At 40.3% G+C, this 16,953-nt stretch overlaps 1 protein-coding gene across 1 annotated transcript in view; it reads left to right on the top strand.

Annotated features, from left to right (window-relative positions):
* MAST4 (microtubule associated serine/threonine kinase family member 4) overlaps positions 1-16,953 on the top strand; it is a 550,485-nt gene that overhangs the window by 61,331 nt on the left and 472,201 nt on the right. Inside the window, exons 2-3 of the mRNA XM_024753080.1 lie at positions 11,550-11,597; positions 13,554-13,564. Of these exons, the coding sequence (XP_024608848.1) occupies positions 11,550-11,597; positions 13,554-13,564 (59 nt within the window). The remainder of the gene's footprint in view (positions 1-11,549; positions 11,598-13,553; positions 13,565-16,953) is intronic.

Below are 16,953 nucleotides of genomic sequence, written 5' to 3'. Positions count from 1 at the left end.
TTTGGCTCCCAGTCAGTAATAAACGAAGGCAAAGAGCCCACTTTAGAAACTGGACTTTAATGGAAAGAACAGTAATCTGGATGTTAAGAGATTTCAGTTCTAAGGCTGAATTGGCCGAAGACTAGTAATCTCAATGGTGTGGGGCAGCATTTTGTCCCAAGTTTCTTCTTCAGGACAGAAGTCTAGGTGGGTCCAGCCTGCTCTGCAGCAAATGCTCAAACCTAGGAGCTCTGAGAGAATGTAAAGAACACACCCTGAGAAGTTTCTCTCTCAAGGAGTTTACACCCCAGTCTGGGAAACATGACGCATCACTTCGCGATGATGCTACACTTACTCATGTGTCAAAATGCAGTGTAAAGTGCCTTTTTTTTTTTTTTATCATTCGCAAGGTGGAAATGGGCTCATTAACAAATAGACCAACGCAGATGAAGCGTGGTGTAGTACCTGTTCTGAGTGCAAATGAGTGGCATGATTCAAAACTTTTACTGTGTATTTTTTAAAAAGAACCACAAACCATTAGCCGTCAGTCCTTTTTTTGAACCTGAAGAATATTTGTTGAAAATTAAAGCCCTTAGAAATTTGATGGCTTTACAAGCTCAAGAGAGGTGTATGAAAGTTGGGAATGGCATCTTGAAGGAGGTGAACCAAGAACCTGGTAATGAGGAAAGTGGCACATGTGATGTAGCAGAGGAGGCAGGAAAGGCAGGCTTGGTGGAGGTGGCCACATGTGGGACAAACGCACGGAGGTGGGAACTCTGCAGTGGGGCTCTATGAGGTCAGAGAACTTTCTGGTTTGTCTTAATGGGCCACTGCATATCAAATACTGCTCAGATTTTTGTTGTTGTTGTTTTGAAATAACCTTGAAATGTGAATGCTGTCTCTACATTACCTTTCATGAGATTTATCTTCTCTAGCGTATTTTCCTCAGAAATTGCCTGTTGGCCTGCTTGATGAGGTTGGGAACATTGTTAAATCCTGTTCCATTAAATTCCAATTTAACCCTTTTCCATTTATTCAGTAATTGAAATAGCTTCCCTGGGTATGTTAACTCTGTTTAACAGTGGAAAATAAGCTTGTGCGTATCTCCCATCAGTCACAGGGTTATCTGGTCTTTTGTAATTGGGTAAGAGGAAGTGGTGAGGAATATTGACGAGAAGACAGTGTGGGTGGGACTCTCGATTGATTAAAGAAACTCTGATAACCCCAGTTGATTAGGTTCACTGGGTTTTCCATGTAATGGAGAGACAAATCTAAGATAGCTTGCTTTATCGGCTAAAAGAATGCTTTTTGCGTTGCAAGCATATCTTTTTGCTTATGTAACTTGACTTTATGAAAAAAAGAATACCCCCCAGTTTTAAAGTACTCTGAAGTGTTAGGCTCCCATATGTTTTATAAATTGCTAAATGAAATGTTCTCCTTCTCTAGTGCCTTGGAAAGGCAAAATGCCTTTTTATACCTGTGAGACATAATTCTTGGGTATGTAATGCAGGTAAGTTCAAATCGTGGGTATATCGATTTCATTTTTCCCAAGCAAAATTGAGTTTCGAGAGCCCATGTCTCTTACTTTGCCCGGTAGTATCCAATATCTCCTTCTTTCATATACTTATTTATTTTTGCAATTGTAGGGTAAATGTTGTTCACCATATTTCTGGGAAGATTCCGTAGAGGTAAGAAACTTACAAGAAAAATGTTCATTCCAGAGGTTTTATAAATTATTTCTGCTTTATAAACTGACTGCTGACCAGCTACATGAAACAGATCTGTCTTTGTCTTCTGTTAATGACTGAATTTATTCACCGTTCATTGTTGTTTGGGTATTTGGGTGTCCAGTCTAAATCAATAGCCTATCTAGTTTACTGGGTGACAGGCACAGATAAAAATTATCATTGTTTTAACAGAGGACACTGTCTTATCACCAAGGAGAATATCTTCAGAGTTTCTAATAGATGAGCAATCTGCAATCTCATGACAATTGGGCAACACCCAGAGACCCTTTAAAATTCCAATTGTATCCTCATGAAATAATGCTACCCTAATATTGCGTGGAGAAGAAATTGCATATTCTGTATTAATGTGCTGATATTCCATCCCCCCAATTCCGTAGCAGTAGTTTTCTTCAGCATTTTATAAAAGTGAAACCGGTATCTGTAATATAATTCCCCATATACATTTCCAGTTAATAGAATTTTGCTTTTGTAAATGTACCATCCTGAATGAAAGATGCGTGTGTGAGTACCATCAGCAAGGGAAGTTTAATTTCCATTCAGTTTGAGTTCTGCTTATTTCTATATGCTCTCTCTTCCTACTTTTTTTTTTTTTTTGCGGTACGCGGGCCTCTCACTGTTGTGGCCTCTCTTGCTGAGGAGCACAGGCTCCGGATGCGCAGGCTCAGCGGCCATGGCTCACGGGCCCAGCCGCTCCGCGGCATGTGGGATCTTCCCGGACAGGGGCACAAACCCGTGTCCCCTGCATCGGCAGGCGGACTCTCAACCACTGCGCCACCAGGGAAGCCCTCTCTTCCTCCTTTGCTGCCTGTCATCTTCCTTGTTAACCATGAAGATGACTGAAAGTGTGCTTTGGTTCCTGATGGGTATGTGGGAGTATTTAGCTGTAGGCCAGTGTGATAAACCATGGAAACAGTTAAAAATGGAACCCACCCATGCAGGAGATGGCACAACTGAAAATAAAGGAGGAAGGTAAAAAGTGACACATACTTTCTTAAAATTCTCTCTAGTGTTCCTATATGGGGAAATATGTGTGTGTTGAACCGACCAAAGAACGACTGTATACAAATTTAGTGTCTGTGTGTAAACATTTATTTTATGGATACTAGTAAGCTTTGTATTATCAGTTTGCCTTTTCCACTGCAAGCTGCTGCTGCCTCAGAGCCAGCTGACCACCTCTGAAGAGAAGCCTTAAATGGAATGTGTACACTGTGTAAAGAGAACCTAGGAATAGATGAACACAGGCTACATTATTCCACTTTTTAAACTTGCATCATAAAAATACACAGATTAAGTAGTTGGTTTTCAGGCATAATTGTGAACATGCTCTTGATTCTCCAGCTGAACATTTAGTTTGGCCTGTTTAGCCTGAAAAGGAATGCAGTTTCATTCTAGAGAAAACAAAGTGTCGCAGAGACCAACCAGTTTCCAACCAAGTTTTATGTAAGCTTAACCGTTAATTGTAGAACGGTTACGGTTTTTTCCCCCTCTTTCCTTTTAAATCAATATCATATTAAACCTAGGCAAACAGAATTGTCAAGGCAACAACTGGCATATGGTCTTTCAGGAAAACACTGAGGACCAGTAACCGATATTTTGAACTTGTAGAAAAAGTGAAGTGGGATTTTTGTAAAGAAGCATTGTGAGCCTGCAGGGCATGGTGGGCAAAGGCCTGGTCTTTGAGGCCAGACACTGTGTCTTCTCCGGGTCATTGCTTCCGTGATATGTGCATGCTCCTTAGGTGCCAGACAGTGTGCTCTGGCTCAGGGCAGGGGGGCAGCAGCAAATAAAAAAAATTATCCTCACAGCAGCCTGCAAGGTAGGAGGGAAAGCAATTACCATCTGGTGGCTGGAAGTAGCCAGGCTGGGACTTGAGCTCGAGTCGTCCGATTTCCAGTGTTATCTCTGATAACGCCCCCTTGCCACACAGTCTCTACCTCATCTGGATGCTGTAGCTTCATCAGTGTCTGTACGAACAAATACTCAAGTGCTCTTTAAATGTAAGGTGGCCTTTGATATCCAGGTTTAGAAGATTTCTAGGCCAAATGGTGAACAAAACAACCCTCTGTTCTCCTTTAAAGATTCCATCTAAAGTCATAACTTCAATTTTGATGCATTTTCCGATGATACCGGCAATAGCAAATGCCATCATGTATTCACTGAATCATTCATTCAGTCATTCAGCAAACTTTGATTATTTTTACATGAATTTTGTGGACTCTAGGGATGCAAAGATGAAGAAAGCATAGTCTTGGTGAGGAGTTTACAGCCAAATAAGAAGTACCAGTTACACAGAGAGACTGTTATAGTGCTGTGTAGAGCATGCTGTAGTAAAGGTGTGAATGTAAGGTGCTGAGGGTATAACCATTACAGAGAGAATGAGGCGTTGGTTCTGGGTCTTCGAGGGTCAGTAGGAGTTTGCTGGGTGGGAAGGCGGTGGAAGGAGTTCTTGGCATATGGCAGAGTGCTGGTGAGGAGAGGGATGCAGTTCACCACTGTGCATTGCCCAGGGTTTGGGAGTCCCTGTGGAATGTGATGTATGTGAGCAGTAGCCTCTCTTTTCTCCAAAACCAGAGGCTATGGGATTGTAGAAGTCAAGCCTCACATCATCTCCAGCCTGACAATGACCAGGACTTATTTAAAGAATATCTGTGAGTGTTTAGCAAAACTGCATTGTGTTGTCTGCAGTAACTCAATTTGTGATAAATTCAATAAGGCTGGTCTGACTTGCTGACCATGGTGTAGGAAACACTGTCTTTATGTTGCAAGTCAGTGGTTTTTGGTATGCTTTGGGAGGGGTTTTAATTTTTGAGATTCAGCTGTTTTTTGGTGGTAGCAAATATTTTGGAAACATTATTTATATACAAATAATTATCTTAATTACCATGATAAAAGGGATAAAATTAAATTCTGTAATTCAGACGTTCATTAGTGGTGCTTGAATTTCCCAACCTCTGTATGAATTTAAGTTAATTTTATTTAATAAAAGAATGTGCCTTCTTAAAGTTAATTTCTCTTAGCAACAGACAACAATTAGTCTCTCAATGCTGTTGCCTTGCCTAAGATGTGAAAAATCGGATATTAGCATGTAGTTTTTCACTTTTATAAATGTGCCAAGTTAAGTTTAGGAAAGCAGTACCAAAAGCTATCATTTCCTCTGATTTTCTAGTCCCCACTAATATCTGGATCAGTTAGGATTCAAATCTGTATCACGAAATACAACCTGAAAACTGTGGCTTTGACCTAGTGAGAGGTTCTGTTCTCACTGAAGGAAAAAAACAAGGTAGGCGGTGCATAGCTGGTGTGGTGGCTCCTGTGTTCCTTCAGGGATCTAGACCTTTCTCTCCTTATTGTCAGCGGTCCTTGATGTGTGCGTGTCCCCTTATGGTCTTAAGATGGCTGCTGTGCTTCTAGTATTGCATCTACATTCCAGTAGGATGAAGGGAATAGGTAAAACACATGCTCCTGCTGTCTGCCTGACTAGTATCCCACCTAACCACTTTTTAAATTCATGTCACTGGCCAGAACTGTTGTGTGGCCATTTCTAGTCGCAAAGGAGTCCAGAGAACGTAGATTTTTTTTTTTTTTCCTTTGGGTGGGCATATTGCTGTTTGGAAACAAATCTGGACTCCGCTAGTGAGAAGGAAGGAGAAAAGGATATTTGGCAGACAACTATAGTGTATGTCACCATACCCAATCTAAGGATCTTCAGATATGCCTGGTTAGAGCCTGGATTTTTCATGCATTTGCCCCATCACCTTGGAGATGGAATTAATATTCACTCCAGCTAGAGGGTGGACTGAAAAAGAAAATTCAAAAAAAGCCAAAGTAGACACCTGTATTGGCCCCTAATAAATTGAGAAATAACATAGGCTACACAAAGAATTTCTTAATATTTGTAACTGAACGGTGTATTCTCAAATACAAGATGGAGTTCCAAGAGCTATAGTCAATTTTAGGTCCACCTAAGTCTTTATTTTGAAAGAAGCAGCAGGATGTAATAGTAATCTGTTATAAGCTTGCCTTTTTCCCGTCTAAAATACACTTTCCAGATGCTAACCAAACCAAAAGGGAGCCATGCGTCATAGATGATGTTTTGTCACTGGTGGCAGTGATCAAAACAAGTAGCTTTGCCCTATACTGTGCCCAGTATTCAGGGTACTACTTAACCCTTCAAATCTTTTTAATGAGTGTCTGACATGTATCAAGACCTAGTCTGGGCTCCTGGGATACAGCCGTGAAGAACAGAGAAAAAAATCTCGACCCTCATAGAACGTACAATCTAGTGTGTTGAGTGAGCTCTTATAATTTAATAATGAGGGTTATTTTAAAAAACACTCTTTGGACTATTATTGCCCTTCCAGTTTGCTTTTCTATCTTTGAAACTTTTGTTGACTGAGATGTAATGGTTGATTAGTTAAGTTACAGTTTTCAATTTCAGAGAGACAAAACACAGGCAGTCAGAAGCTGTGAGCAGAAAGACTTCTTTGGAGTCTGTCAAATCATTTCATTTTAAGCTCTTCATTTCACATTTCCATCATGTAAAGTACCTTAATTACAGAATTCTTTCCTTTTCCTAATTAAATATTGTAATAGAGTCAAGGATTTTTAGTTGTTTAGGCACTTCTTAGTGTGTTCAAGAACACTTACTATTCCAAACTTTGGGCGTGTAAACAATTTATTTTAAAATTAAAGGGACAGTGGCATTTTAAAAGAGCTATCGTCACCTAGTTAGCACGCTGAGCATGCTGGGTGCCTTTTCTTGCTTCCATCTGTTTAAAGATGATGAAAGGAAGAAACTGGAAAAAATTCTTCTAGGAGACTCTAGATCGTTAGCTGTAGAATGTGCTTTTTAGAAGGAAATATTTGGTCTCTTCAAGATATTTATGCAGTTACGGATTCTTTGATAATTTGGATATTTCGTTGCTGACCTCGGTATTGTGTACTTCTGTTGTATGCCGCTTTGGATGTTAGGCATTTTTTAGTACTGAACGTAGTAAGTCATAAATCCTTAGAAAGATACACCTTTTTAGGAATGGTCTTCATCTGTTCATGTAAGTCAGGCAGGTACAAAGTGATCCGTTAACTTGGTTTTTCATCATTCATTCCTCTTTTCACTGGTGATTTGAGTACCTACCACATGTCAGGCCCTGATTTCACAGCAGTGAACAAAACAGATGAAATTCCCCCTTTCACAGAACTTGAAATCTAGAAGAGGGAGACAGTTAAAATTAATAAAACACACAGTTAATGCCAAATGGTGAAAACTTCTATGGAGAAAAATAACATTAGGGTAAGGGGGAATAAGAAGTGATGGGAGGGGTTGTTATATATATTTTTCTATTGGTCAGCTGTGTGAAGTCTCCTTGAGAAGGTGACTTATTTATTTGAATAACAACCTAAGGGAAGAGAGGGAATGGTCCCATGGCTGTCAGGGGCTAGGATGTTGAAGATGGAGGGGACAGAAAGCACCAAGTCCTGAAGGAGAGGATGTCTGCCTTCTGACCTGTTCAAGGCACAGTAAGGAAGCCACTGTGGCCGGAGAGGAGTGAGCGAGTGACAGGAAGCAGAGGTGCTCAGAGAATTAACGGGGAATACCACAGAGGGCCTTAAGCACCATTTGGAGAGCTCTGCTTTTTATCCTAATTGAGAAGAAAGGCCAATCGAAGGTTTTGAACAAAGGAGTGAATGATACCTCCTAAGTCTTCAAGCCAAGATCACGCTGGCTACTATGTTGATAGACTGTGGGAAACCAAGGTAAGAGCAGGAAGCGTCCAGCTGGGAAGTTAAGGCAGTAATGCAGGTGAGAGGGGCTGGTGCTCAGGCCAGGCTGGTGGCAGAAGCAAAGGTGGTGAGAGGTGGGTGTATCCCGGGTACGTTTTGCAGGTAGATCCAAAGATTGGCTCATGGACTTGTACGTGGGGTGTAAGGAAGAAAGGAGGTAATGATACCTCCAGGTTTCTGGTCCAGGGAGTGAAAATAGAATTGCCATTTACCAAGAGGTGGAGGATTGCTAGAGGAGGTGATAAAAATTAAGAGTTTGGTTTTGGACGTATTAACTTTGATGATACGCTTATGAGACAGTCAAGTATAGATATCCAGCAGGCAGTAGGAGATAAGAATTTGAACTTACCAGGAGAGATCAGGGCCAAAAATACCAATTTCGTGTAATCACCATATAGGAAGCATTTAAACACAGGGGGCTGGTGAGGTCATAAAGGCAGTCAGTGTACATAGGGGAGAGAAGAAGAAGAAGGAAAAGATAAGACTTGTCCAAAACCCAAGAAAAAAAAATAGAAACTGATGCATGGGAAATTGAGAAAATGAATACAAACTTTAGAATAACTGTCAGTATGTCCAAGGAATTAAAAGATGAGATTGAGAATCTTGTCAGAACAAGAAATTAGAAAAACAAGTGGAAAGGGTGTAACCAGAAAATAATCAAAATAAAGAACTTAATGGATGTTAAGGGTTTAATGGGAGATTAAACTCCATTGGTTAACTAACTTTGAAAACATATTCTTATGTTTTATTCTCATACGGTCAAGCAGTTACACCCCTTGGTATTTATAGAAAGGAGCTGAAAACTTACATCCACACAAAAACCTGTATATAGATGTTTATAGCAGAGCCTTATTCATAATTTCCCAAACTTGGAAGCAACCAAAATGTACTTTAGTGCATGATGGATAAATAAGCTATAGTACATTCAGACTGTGGAATATTATTCAGTGCTAAAAAGAAATGAGCTATCAATCCATGAAATGACATGGAGGAGTCTTAAATGCATATTACTAACTGAAAGAAGCCAGTCTTAAAATGTTACATACTGTATGATTCCAACTATATGACATTCTGGAAAAGACACAGCTTTGGAGACAGTAAAAAGATCAGTGAAGAGAGGAACGAGTAGGCAAAGCACAGGATTTTTAGGGCAGTGAAAACACTCTGTGTGATCCAATGGATACATGTCATTAAATATACACTTGTCTAAACCCGTAGAAGGTATAACACCAAGACCTAACTTTGGGTGATCATGATGCGTCAATGTAGGTTCACTGATTGTAACAAATGTACCATTCCAGTTGTGGATGTTGATAATGCAGGGGCGGGGGTACATGGGAAATCCCTGTACCTTCCTCTCAATTCTCCTGTGAACCTAAAACTGCTCTAAAAAGCAAAGGTAGGGCCAGCCCTATGCAGAATTTTTCAGAAGTTAACTGGAAGGTAAATCATGTGAAAATCTTCAGACTGAAGGAGAGAAAAGACCTGAAGAGCTACGCGAGATATGGTAGAAAGGTTTAACATACATGTCACTGGAGTCCAAAAAAAGAAGTGGGAAAATAGAACACAGCAATATTTGAAGAGATTGTGGCTGAGAATTCTTCAAAACCGATAAAAGCAGAATGGGAGAAGCACTTGATGGAATAAATAATTCCATTATTTGATGGAATAAATAAGCATTTGATGAATTCTTTTGAAGAGTTTTGTTTCAAGAGGAACAGAGAAATGAGGTGATAGCTAATGGGGCATGGAGACAAGCAAGGTTTTCTGTTTCATTTCTGTTTCATTTGGAATATGTTTATATGCTGATAGGAATGATCCAGGAGAGATACTGTGGGTACAGGAGAGTGGGGACCACTGCTTGTACTATGTCCTTCAGTAGATAACATTGACTAGGATCCAGTGGCCAAGGGTATTACCAACATTTCTGCATAACTGCCCCCAAGTCTCTATTTGGCTTTAAATGATATAGATAGGAAAGTAGATCTGCTATAAGAATATTATTTTTTAGAAAGCAGAGAAGTATTTTACATTGTATAATTCTCACTGTCATTGGCTTGTTTGGTGTTAATAGCATCTTTAAGCAAAATCCTTCTCATGTCTCACTCTGCAGTCCACCTAAACTCCCACTCCCCAAGTCTTATTAGATATGGAGGCATCTACTTGGGACCTCTGGGAGTGTTCTTTAGTGGTAATATTTGAACTACAGAGTCCTTAAGAGAGCTGACTTGGGTGGCAGACGACAAGTCTGAGTTCTATTTTCTTCACTTATTAGATGGGGAGAATTGGGCAAGTTATTTAACCTGTTGGAGCCTCAGTTTCCTTGTTGGTAAAATGTAGTGGGATGGTTATTATGAGTTTCGAATGAGTTAGTACATACACTTTCCTAGAACAGTGCCTAGCACATAGGAAATAGTAGATGTTGCTTGCTACTATCTCTGGCTCTGGGAAAACTTATTGGAAGTGGAAGAATGGTTCTCATTGGCTATAAGAGGCTTATGGGGACTCAAAAAAAAAAAAAAAACAATGCCTGGGTTTTATCCCTTGAAGTTCTAATTTAATTGATCTAGTGTCAGGTCCCTAGACCATTAGTTCTTTGTAGACCATTAGTACTTTGATAAAAACAAAAACATTTCAATTCTTCTAATTTGTAGCCAGGGTTGCACTTGCCCTATGTGATTGATTCAGTCATTCAGCATCCCCTGCACTCAAGAAGCTTTGTACTAGGCTTAAGTTTGCCAGGACTGTGTTTACAAATGTGCTTTGGGTTGAGCCTTCAAAATCTGACTCCTATTTTTATTCTGGATGACTTGGAAATGTCTCTGAGGGTCGTGATATTTACCTCTACAGACCCCTAACCAGCTAGAAAAAGTATGTATCCTTCTTGTTCCCCGTGTCGTATCTGGTAATCTGTATTCTGCTGTATGCTTCCCTTGTATGGAACTTTGTAGTCTGGGAGAAATTGCACAGATCACACCAAATGGATTGTGTGGCATGCCAAAAATAAAATGGAATATTCATTCCTGCACATTTGCTTTTTATGTGCTTTAGAACGTACAGCCTTTGGGACAGTTGTTATCACATCGACTCCATTATGGCAAAGAAAGCTAATTTAGTGGAGAAATTGGCTGGAGTGTCTTCTCTAATAGAGATAAACATGAAACCACTTTAGTGTCTCTTCTTTTCAAGGACTGCTGTTTTTCCATAAAATTTACAAGCCCGCAGATTGATACTAAAGCCCCTACAACTCTCGTGGCTGTAACTTTATAATTTTAAAATTTATTTCCCCATAACTTAGTAGGATTGAGAAATGCGAGGCCATTTTAAAATCACAGCATGCAAATGAAATTTAGGAATAAGTTTTGGGCATAGCTAGTAGAGGGGTCAGATGAGTAAACAGGTATTTATAGTGCAGTACAGCAAATGCTGGGGTAAGAATAGATGCTGGGGTGCAAGCAGGCACTTAGCCGGGCAATTCACCAGTGTCTTTTGGGGTGGAGGGCAGCAACCCAGGGAAAAGGGCAGAGTCTACACTGAGAGCTGCAGGATGAGTAGGAAGCCAGATGAGAAGGGGGGTGGGTTATGAAATGGTGTGGCTCCTGGGATATTTATGCCTATGGTGTATAATAATTAATAGCATCCCTCGTACTCACAAAAAAGAACTGATTTGGACAACAGGTTACATATATAGTTCCCCTACCCATGGTTAAGATTTACACAAAGGAATGATACAAGTAAAGGTAGAGGAGTTTAACTCATTGGATGCTCTCCTTTCAAATGGCTTATCATTCACCCCTAGATAATTAGTCCTTGTAGAAATAGTGGATTGTTCTAAATATACTACTGTAAAATTACTACCAATGTCTTGTTCCTTGGGGTAGGGGGGGACATTTCTTGTTTTATTTTGTTTTCCTTTTGTTCTTGTTCATGAAATCCAGTCCCATTTTAGGATATATAATAATCTTACCATGTTTTTGTTGGCCCTTGTACCTTATTTTCTTTTATCATCTGTGACCTGGACTAGACCCCCAAATGCTGCTGGCAGCATTATCCAGTGACCACGCCCCCCCACCCCCACCCCAGTTAGCAGCCCCCAACTCATGGTTTATCTCAGATTGTCACCTAGTTATTCCAGTCCTTGTTGATGCTGAGTTCCCACTCCGCCACTCATCATTGTAAATGAATTTTGTCCTGTTCCTCGTTTTACTGCCCACAGACAGAGATCTTGGAAACACTACCTGTTTGCTTGATACTTTTGGTCTGTGGAATGGGTCCGCTGCTGCTAATGGCATCTCCAAGAAATGATTGACTTTTTGTTCTCCAATAAATGGTGATTGAATTTGGTATTCACATTGTCAAATAGCAATTCGTTTTCACCTATTCATTGCAATTTGAAAATGTTAAGGGGGACTTCCCTGGCGGTCCAGCGGTTAAGACTTCACCCTCCAATGCAGGGGGTGTGGGTTTGATCCCCGGTTGGGGAGCTAAGATCCCATATGCCTTGTGGCCAAAAAACCAAAACATAAAACAGAAGCAATATTGTAACAAATTCAACAAAGACTTTAAAAATGGTCCTCATCAAAAAAATCTTAAAAAAAAAAAAAAAAAGAAGGAAAGAAGAAAACGTTAAGGACCAGCTTCACTATCTATCAACGGTGAGACTGGCTTTTAAAAGGATTGCATTTTAGAGTTTGCTGTAACAGTTGATGGCTTAATTTTTTCCTCATGCATTGAACTTTAGATTGACTAATTTACTGAATCACTTCCTATTCACTCTATATTAAGGAAAATCTTCCACTTGAATTCCAGTAAGGAGGAAGTAATTCTATGGGATTAGTGAGTTGGCCCATGGCTTTGCACCAAATGCTAGACCACTAAGAGTGCAATCAAAGTTGGGCTAATTTGGAACAATTTGATTTTGTAACAATCACAATTTGAGATGCAAAGGAAGAACTAGAGTTATAATTTATATCTTTTTTTTTTTTTGTATTCTGTAATTAGATATCAATACCCATGGTCAGGAAGCTTAAGTAGTTAACTCTGATTTTTAAGTCAATTTTATATGTAGTTTTTATCCTCACAAAGTCTCCTTTATAGCCCTTTTGGGTATTAGCATCACCTCTACTTAATTACTTGCTTTGACATCTTAGGTTTTTTGCTTGTAGCAAATGCGTGAGATGTTTGAAATCCAGTCTCCAAGCTTTGTTCCCACCTTTATAGAAAGGGTTTGAAAGATGGCTTTTCTGCTTAGGTTGGTAATTTGTACCTATTTAAGAAAGGACTAGAGCCAGTTGTGGGAGATGCTGAGGGTGAGGGGTAATCTTAAGGGGAGCTATGCAGCTTTACTACCTGTCCTAGTGAGGTCCCCCAAGAGGACCAGTCTCCTCTGTAAAATGGGACAGTAATAGTAGTCACTGGTGATTGTGAGGTCTAAATGTGAATTCATGTAAAGTGGTTAGAAGAGTGCCTGGCACATAGGAAGTGTAGGAATGTTCACTGTTACTGGTTTAGTATAATTTTGTTTCAGAGAATCTTTGGGACATCGGACTTAAAGTCTCAAGAAAACTGTCCATGCTTGTAAGATATGATTTGCTTAATGATCGGAGGTAGTAGAAGAGAGAAGCTAGGGGGTAGGAGGAAACATGGCCTTGGCTGAATTTGGTCTCTAGCTGCTGGTTGCTCGGAGACCAGACACAGTGGAAGTTAGCAGAGCTGTTGTTGCAGGGAGAGGAGGAATCCAGTGGGCGAGAAATCTGAAAGCTACCCTGTTCTTGCTGAAGGGTAAAAAAAAAGTCGGGAAGTGTCCAAAGCTCTAAGAATAAGAGCTTAGTGGCTATAACGAGAACGAGCCATCCATGGTTACAAGTTCCTTTTCTGAAATCTCAGTCTAGTGCCTGTGTAAGAGTTCAATTCAAGGAAAACTGTAGAACCAGCATGAGAGAATTTTCCTCTCTTCCAGCATCTATTACGTCCCAGGCTTAGGTCTCAGAGAGGCTAGCTGTAAAGAGATACAAGCATGGTCTTCTCAAATAATCTCTAGCTCAGGGTACTCTGGGGCTGGGATACTGCCTGCATCCTGACAATCTAGAAATGTGCTACGTCTCTATAGAAAAGGTGCCGCTGGGGCGGGGGAGAGGCGGGGGTACCAGTTCTTTTTTAGTTAAAATGAGCAGAGATGGATTGGTATAGTGATGAGTCTCCATTTTCAGATAACTCTTTGTTTCTTTGTGAGACTTGCAGGGCTAAAGCCATCTGGGGCTTTTTGGGGTGAGATCGGAGTTTGGGAATGATGGATGTGAGAAGGAGTTGTTGAAGATTCAAACAAAGGATTGTGGAGTGTTGCCACCCTTTGGAGATTTTCTTCCCTGGACTCAGCAGCAGTGAGGCTGGGGGTGGGAGCAAAGACCAGGAAAGCAGGACAGAGCCAGGGCTGGCAGTGCACTGGGCCTAGGAGACAGACAGGCGAGGGGAGTGGGGACTTGACCGTACTGGTTGCAGAGGGTGTTTGAAGTGATTCTCCACAGCACCCAGACTGGAGAAAAGCAGATTGTTGAGGGCCTGGAGAGCTCTGCCAGCACCTAGGAGAATTGTTTCTGGAATGAGTGAGCTAGTTCAGTGGGGAGCTTGGAGGAAGGAATTATACTTTTGGCCTGGGTCGCTTGGCCTCAGCATTTGAAAGAGGGTGACATTTGTGTTGCATCTTGAATGAATAGACGTTTGCCAGCAGAAAAGGGGACAAAGGCAGAGCCGGAGGACAAAGCTTATCTCCTAAGCATGAAGTTGAACATCTGCCCAGTGAGTAGGGGAAAGTGACAGGAGATGAGCCTGAGAAGCCAGGTTACTGCTGGGACATGCAGGGCTTTGTAATGCCTTGCTAGGATTTGGTGATTTAAGCCAGGTTACTGCAGAATTGGGGTGATTCCCAGTGAAGGTGTGGCAATTAACCTTCTGCACTAGGTGGTTATAATTTTTGTGAGGCTATTACAGGAGTTGACAGTACTGTGTGTCCTGATCTTATTCAGAAGGAAGTATAAGAACAAACGTTCCAAGGTCAAATATAAAGGCCTCTTGGAGTTACTGTTACTTTGAATTAGTCATAGCTCTGTAGCTTCTGCTCCAGTGTGTCTGCTTGGTTGTGTGTGGGTCTCAGTAGTAAGAAACATATAACTGAAATATTTTAACTTTCAAAAAAGTCATACTCATTTGAAATAATTTACCAACCCCTCATCTTTGATTTACTTTTCTTCTAGGTTGATCGATTCTTCCAGATTTGTTATAAATCAGGATTCTGGAAGCTACTTAATTATGTTACCTGATGAACATGAGTTGTATTTTGTATAAAGTATATTAATTTACAAGGAAGTTTTGGCTGGAGAGATTCTCAGAAAAATGACTTTTAATTGAAGGTATATAGAAAAATATTAAGCAAGCGATTTTCTTTTCACTGAGGATTGCGGGCAGTGTGTCACAACTATTTTGCACTGACATCTTTATAAGGACAAGCACAGAATCCATTCCGAAGGAGATAAAGGGCTGTGGTTGGGAGGTCGGTTAGAAAGGTAAGCATGAATTTTTTGCTCTTTTGTAATTGAAAAGGTGAGATAAAGATGTTATTTGAATATTTTTGAACAAACTAAAAACATTACTCATGTACTGCATTGCCGCACAGTTTCCGTGTTTTTTTCATTGCTGCTGTATCAGTTAAGAATTCATTTAGCTGAAATTCAACTAATAGTGGCTTCCTGATATGGATTTCGTTTATTTAACTTAACAAGCAATCTGGAAATAGATGGTCTAGGGCTGTTCAAGGATGTAATCAAGAATGGAGACCCAGGCTTTGCATTCTGCCATCTTGAGGGTATGGCTTTTAACCCCTGCCTCACTTTAGGCATTGTTTCTCTATTCAGTGGGGGTGAGGGTGGAGGGAAGGGCTAAGAGCAAAAGAGGCCCTGCCAGCTAGATCTGTCCCTTGGTAGAAATTTTCCCTGACTGACCTAGCAACTTCTGTGAATGTCATGTTGGTCGGAAGTGGGTCCCATGCTTACCCTTAGCTGCAAGTGTTTCTGGGAAATTTCAAGTTCTGTGTTAGAGGATGACTAGGAAGAACCGTTTGTGCGTGGTCACCAGTCCACAGCATCTGCTGCAGCTGTAAAATGTTCTTTTGTTGGATGTAGAAGGCATGATTTTTGGAATAATTCCTTTGAAGTGTTAGCCACGCATCACTGCAAACCCCTGTAACATCCATGCCTGAGCAAGAATTATGAGAGGTTAAATTGAGCTCCTTCAAGTGAGGTGCAGTGGATCTTACACAAGGTCCAACTTAATTTTTTTCCTCATTTAATTCTGAAAATCTAACAGATTCACCAGGTGTGTCAAGAGTGTGTTTCATTAGCGTAGATTGTGTTAAGCATGACCAACTCTACAAGGTACTTAATGTCATTAAAACTTTGGAAAAAAATGCTGTTTAATTTTTAAAAGCATCTTGTAATGTCAAATATATTACATTGGCAAACCAACTTTAATTTTTCCCATTTTTAGCTGAGCTAGAAACTCACCAGGGATGTGCATGAATATTCTAATTCTTTCAGATCCTTGCAAGTGCCTTAATTTTGTTTAATTTTAATATACAGTGTATTTTATGATATCTGGTGCTGCTATGAATACAAACCATGTTATGTCAATGTTGGTTACAGGTAACAAAATGTAACTGAATTACACATTTATACCTGGGCTTTAGCTCGGCTTACCCAGGTATGCATACCTACCTAGCCTTCCGTAGCTCCTTTTCCCCGTCCCAAAGAAAAATTGCCCCTAACCATTGACACCTGGAAATACTATCTTCTTTTTTACAAAAGAAAGTTTAAAAGTTGGAAGTTGGAGTTGAAAGTTTCATGTCCTTCCTTTTTTTCTTCCTCCTCCTTTTATCCCATAGTCAATTCTCAATTTTTCCATCCCTTATAAGCAGTCAATTAAAATGCATCTTTTTATTTGAGCTATTGCAAAGTAAGTATTATTTGGATGCATTTATATTTCGTTTTATTATACTGTATTTTATGTTGCTTCTCTTTATATTATTTGCATCTTAAAATATTGTATACTCCCAAGGATGATGGAAGAAAGAGAAAGGATACCTAATATCTTAAATGCAAGTAGTATTATAAAGTATTTCTGCTTTTTGGTGCTTCACGCAGCGTTTCTCAGATCAGTTCCGTGTTGCTATGTGGACATGGAGTCCATGTATCCAACTGTCTCCTGGGCTACATCTCCCACATTTACTTCTCCACTTTGTCATTGATTGGCACTTAGGTTGCCTCCTGACCGTCCAGCCCTTGTAACCCCACAATGGTGTGGCAGTCTTTTCCCAGGTTTCACTTCATGGGCCACAGACATACCTTCACACCTAGTAACTTTCTTGCTCATCTCACCTTGGGAGAGGTGCATTGGT

Source organism: Neophocaena asiaeorientalis, unplaced genomic scaffold (assembly GCF_003031525.2).
Source record: "Neophocaena asiaeorientalis asiaeorientalis breed wild unplaced genomic scaffold, Neophocaena_asiaeorientalis_V1.1 scaffold399, whole genome shotgun sequence".
NCBI lineage: Eukaryota > Metazoa > Chordata > Mammalia > Artiodactyla > Phocoenidae > Neophocaena > Neophocaena asiaeorientalis.
Note: the sequence above shows the minus strand (reverse complement) of the source record. Positions and strands in the feature narration are given on the sequence as shown.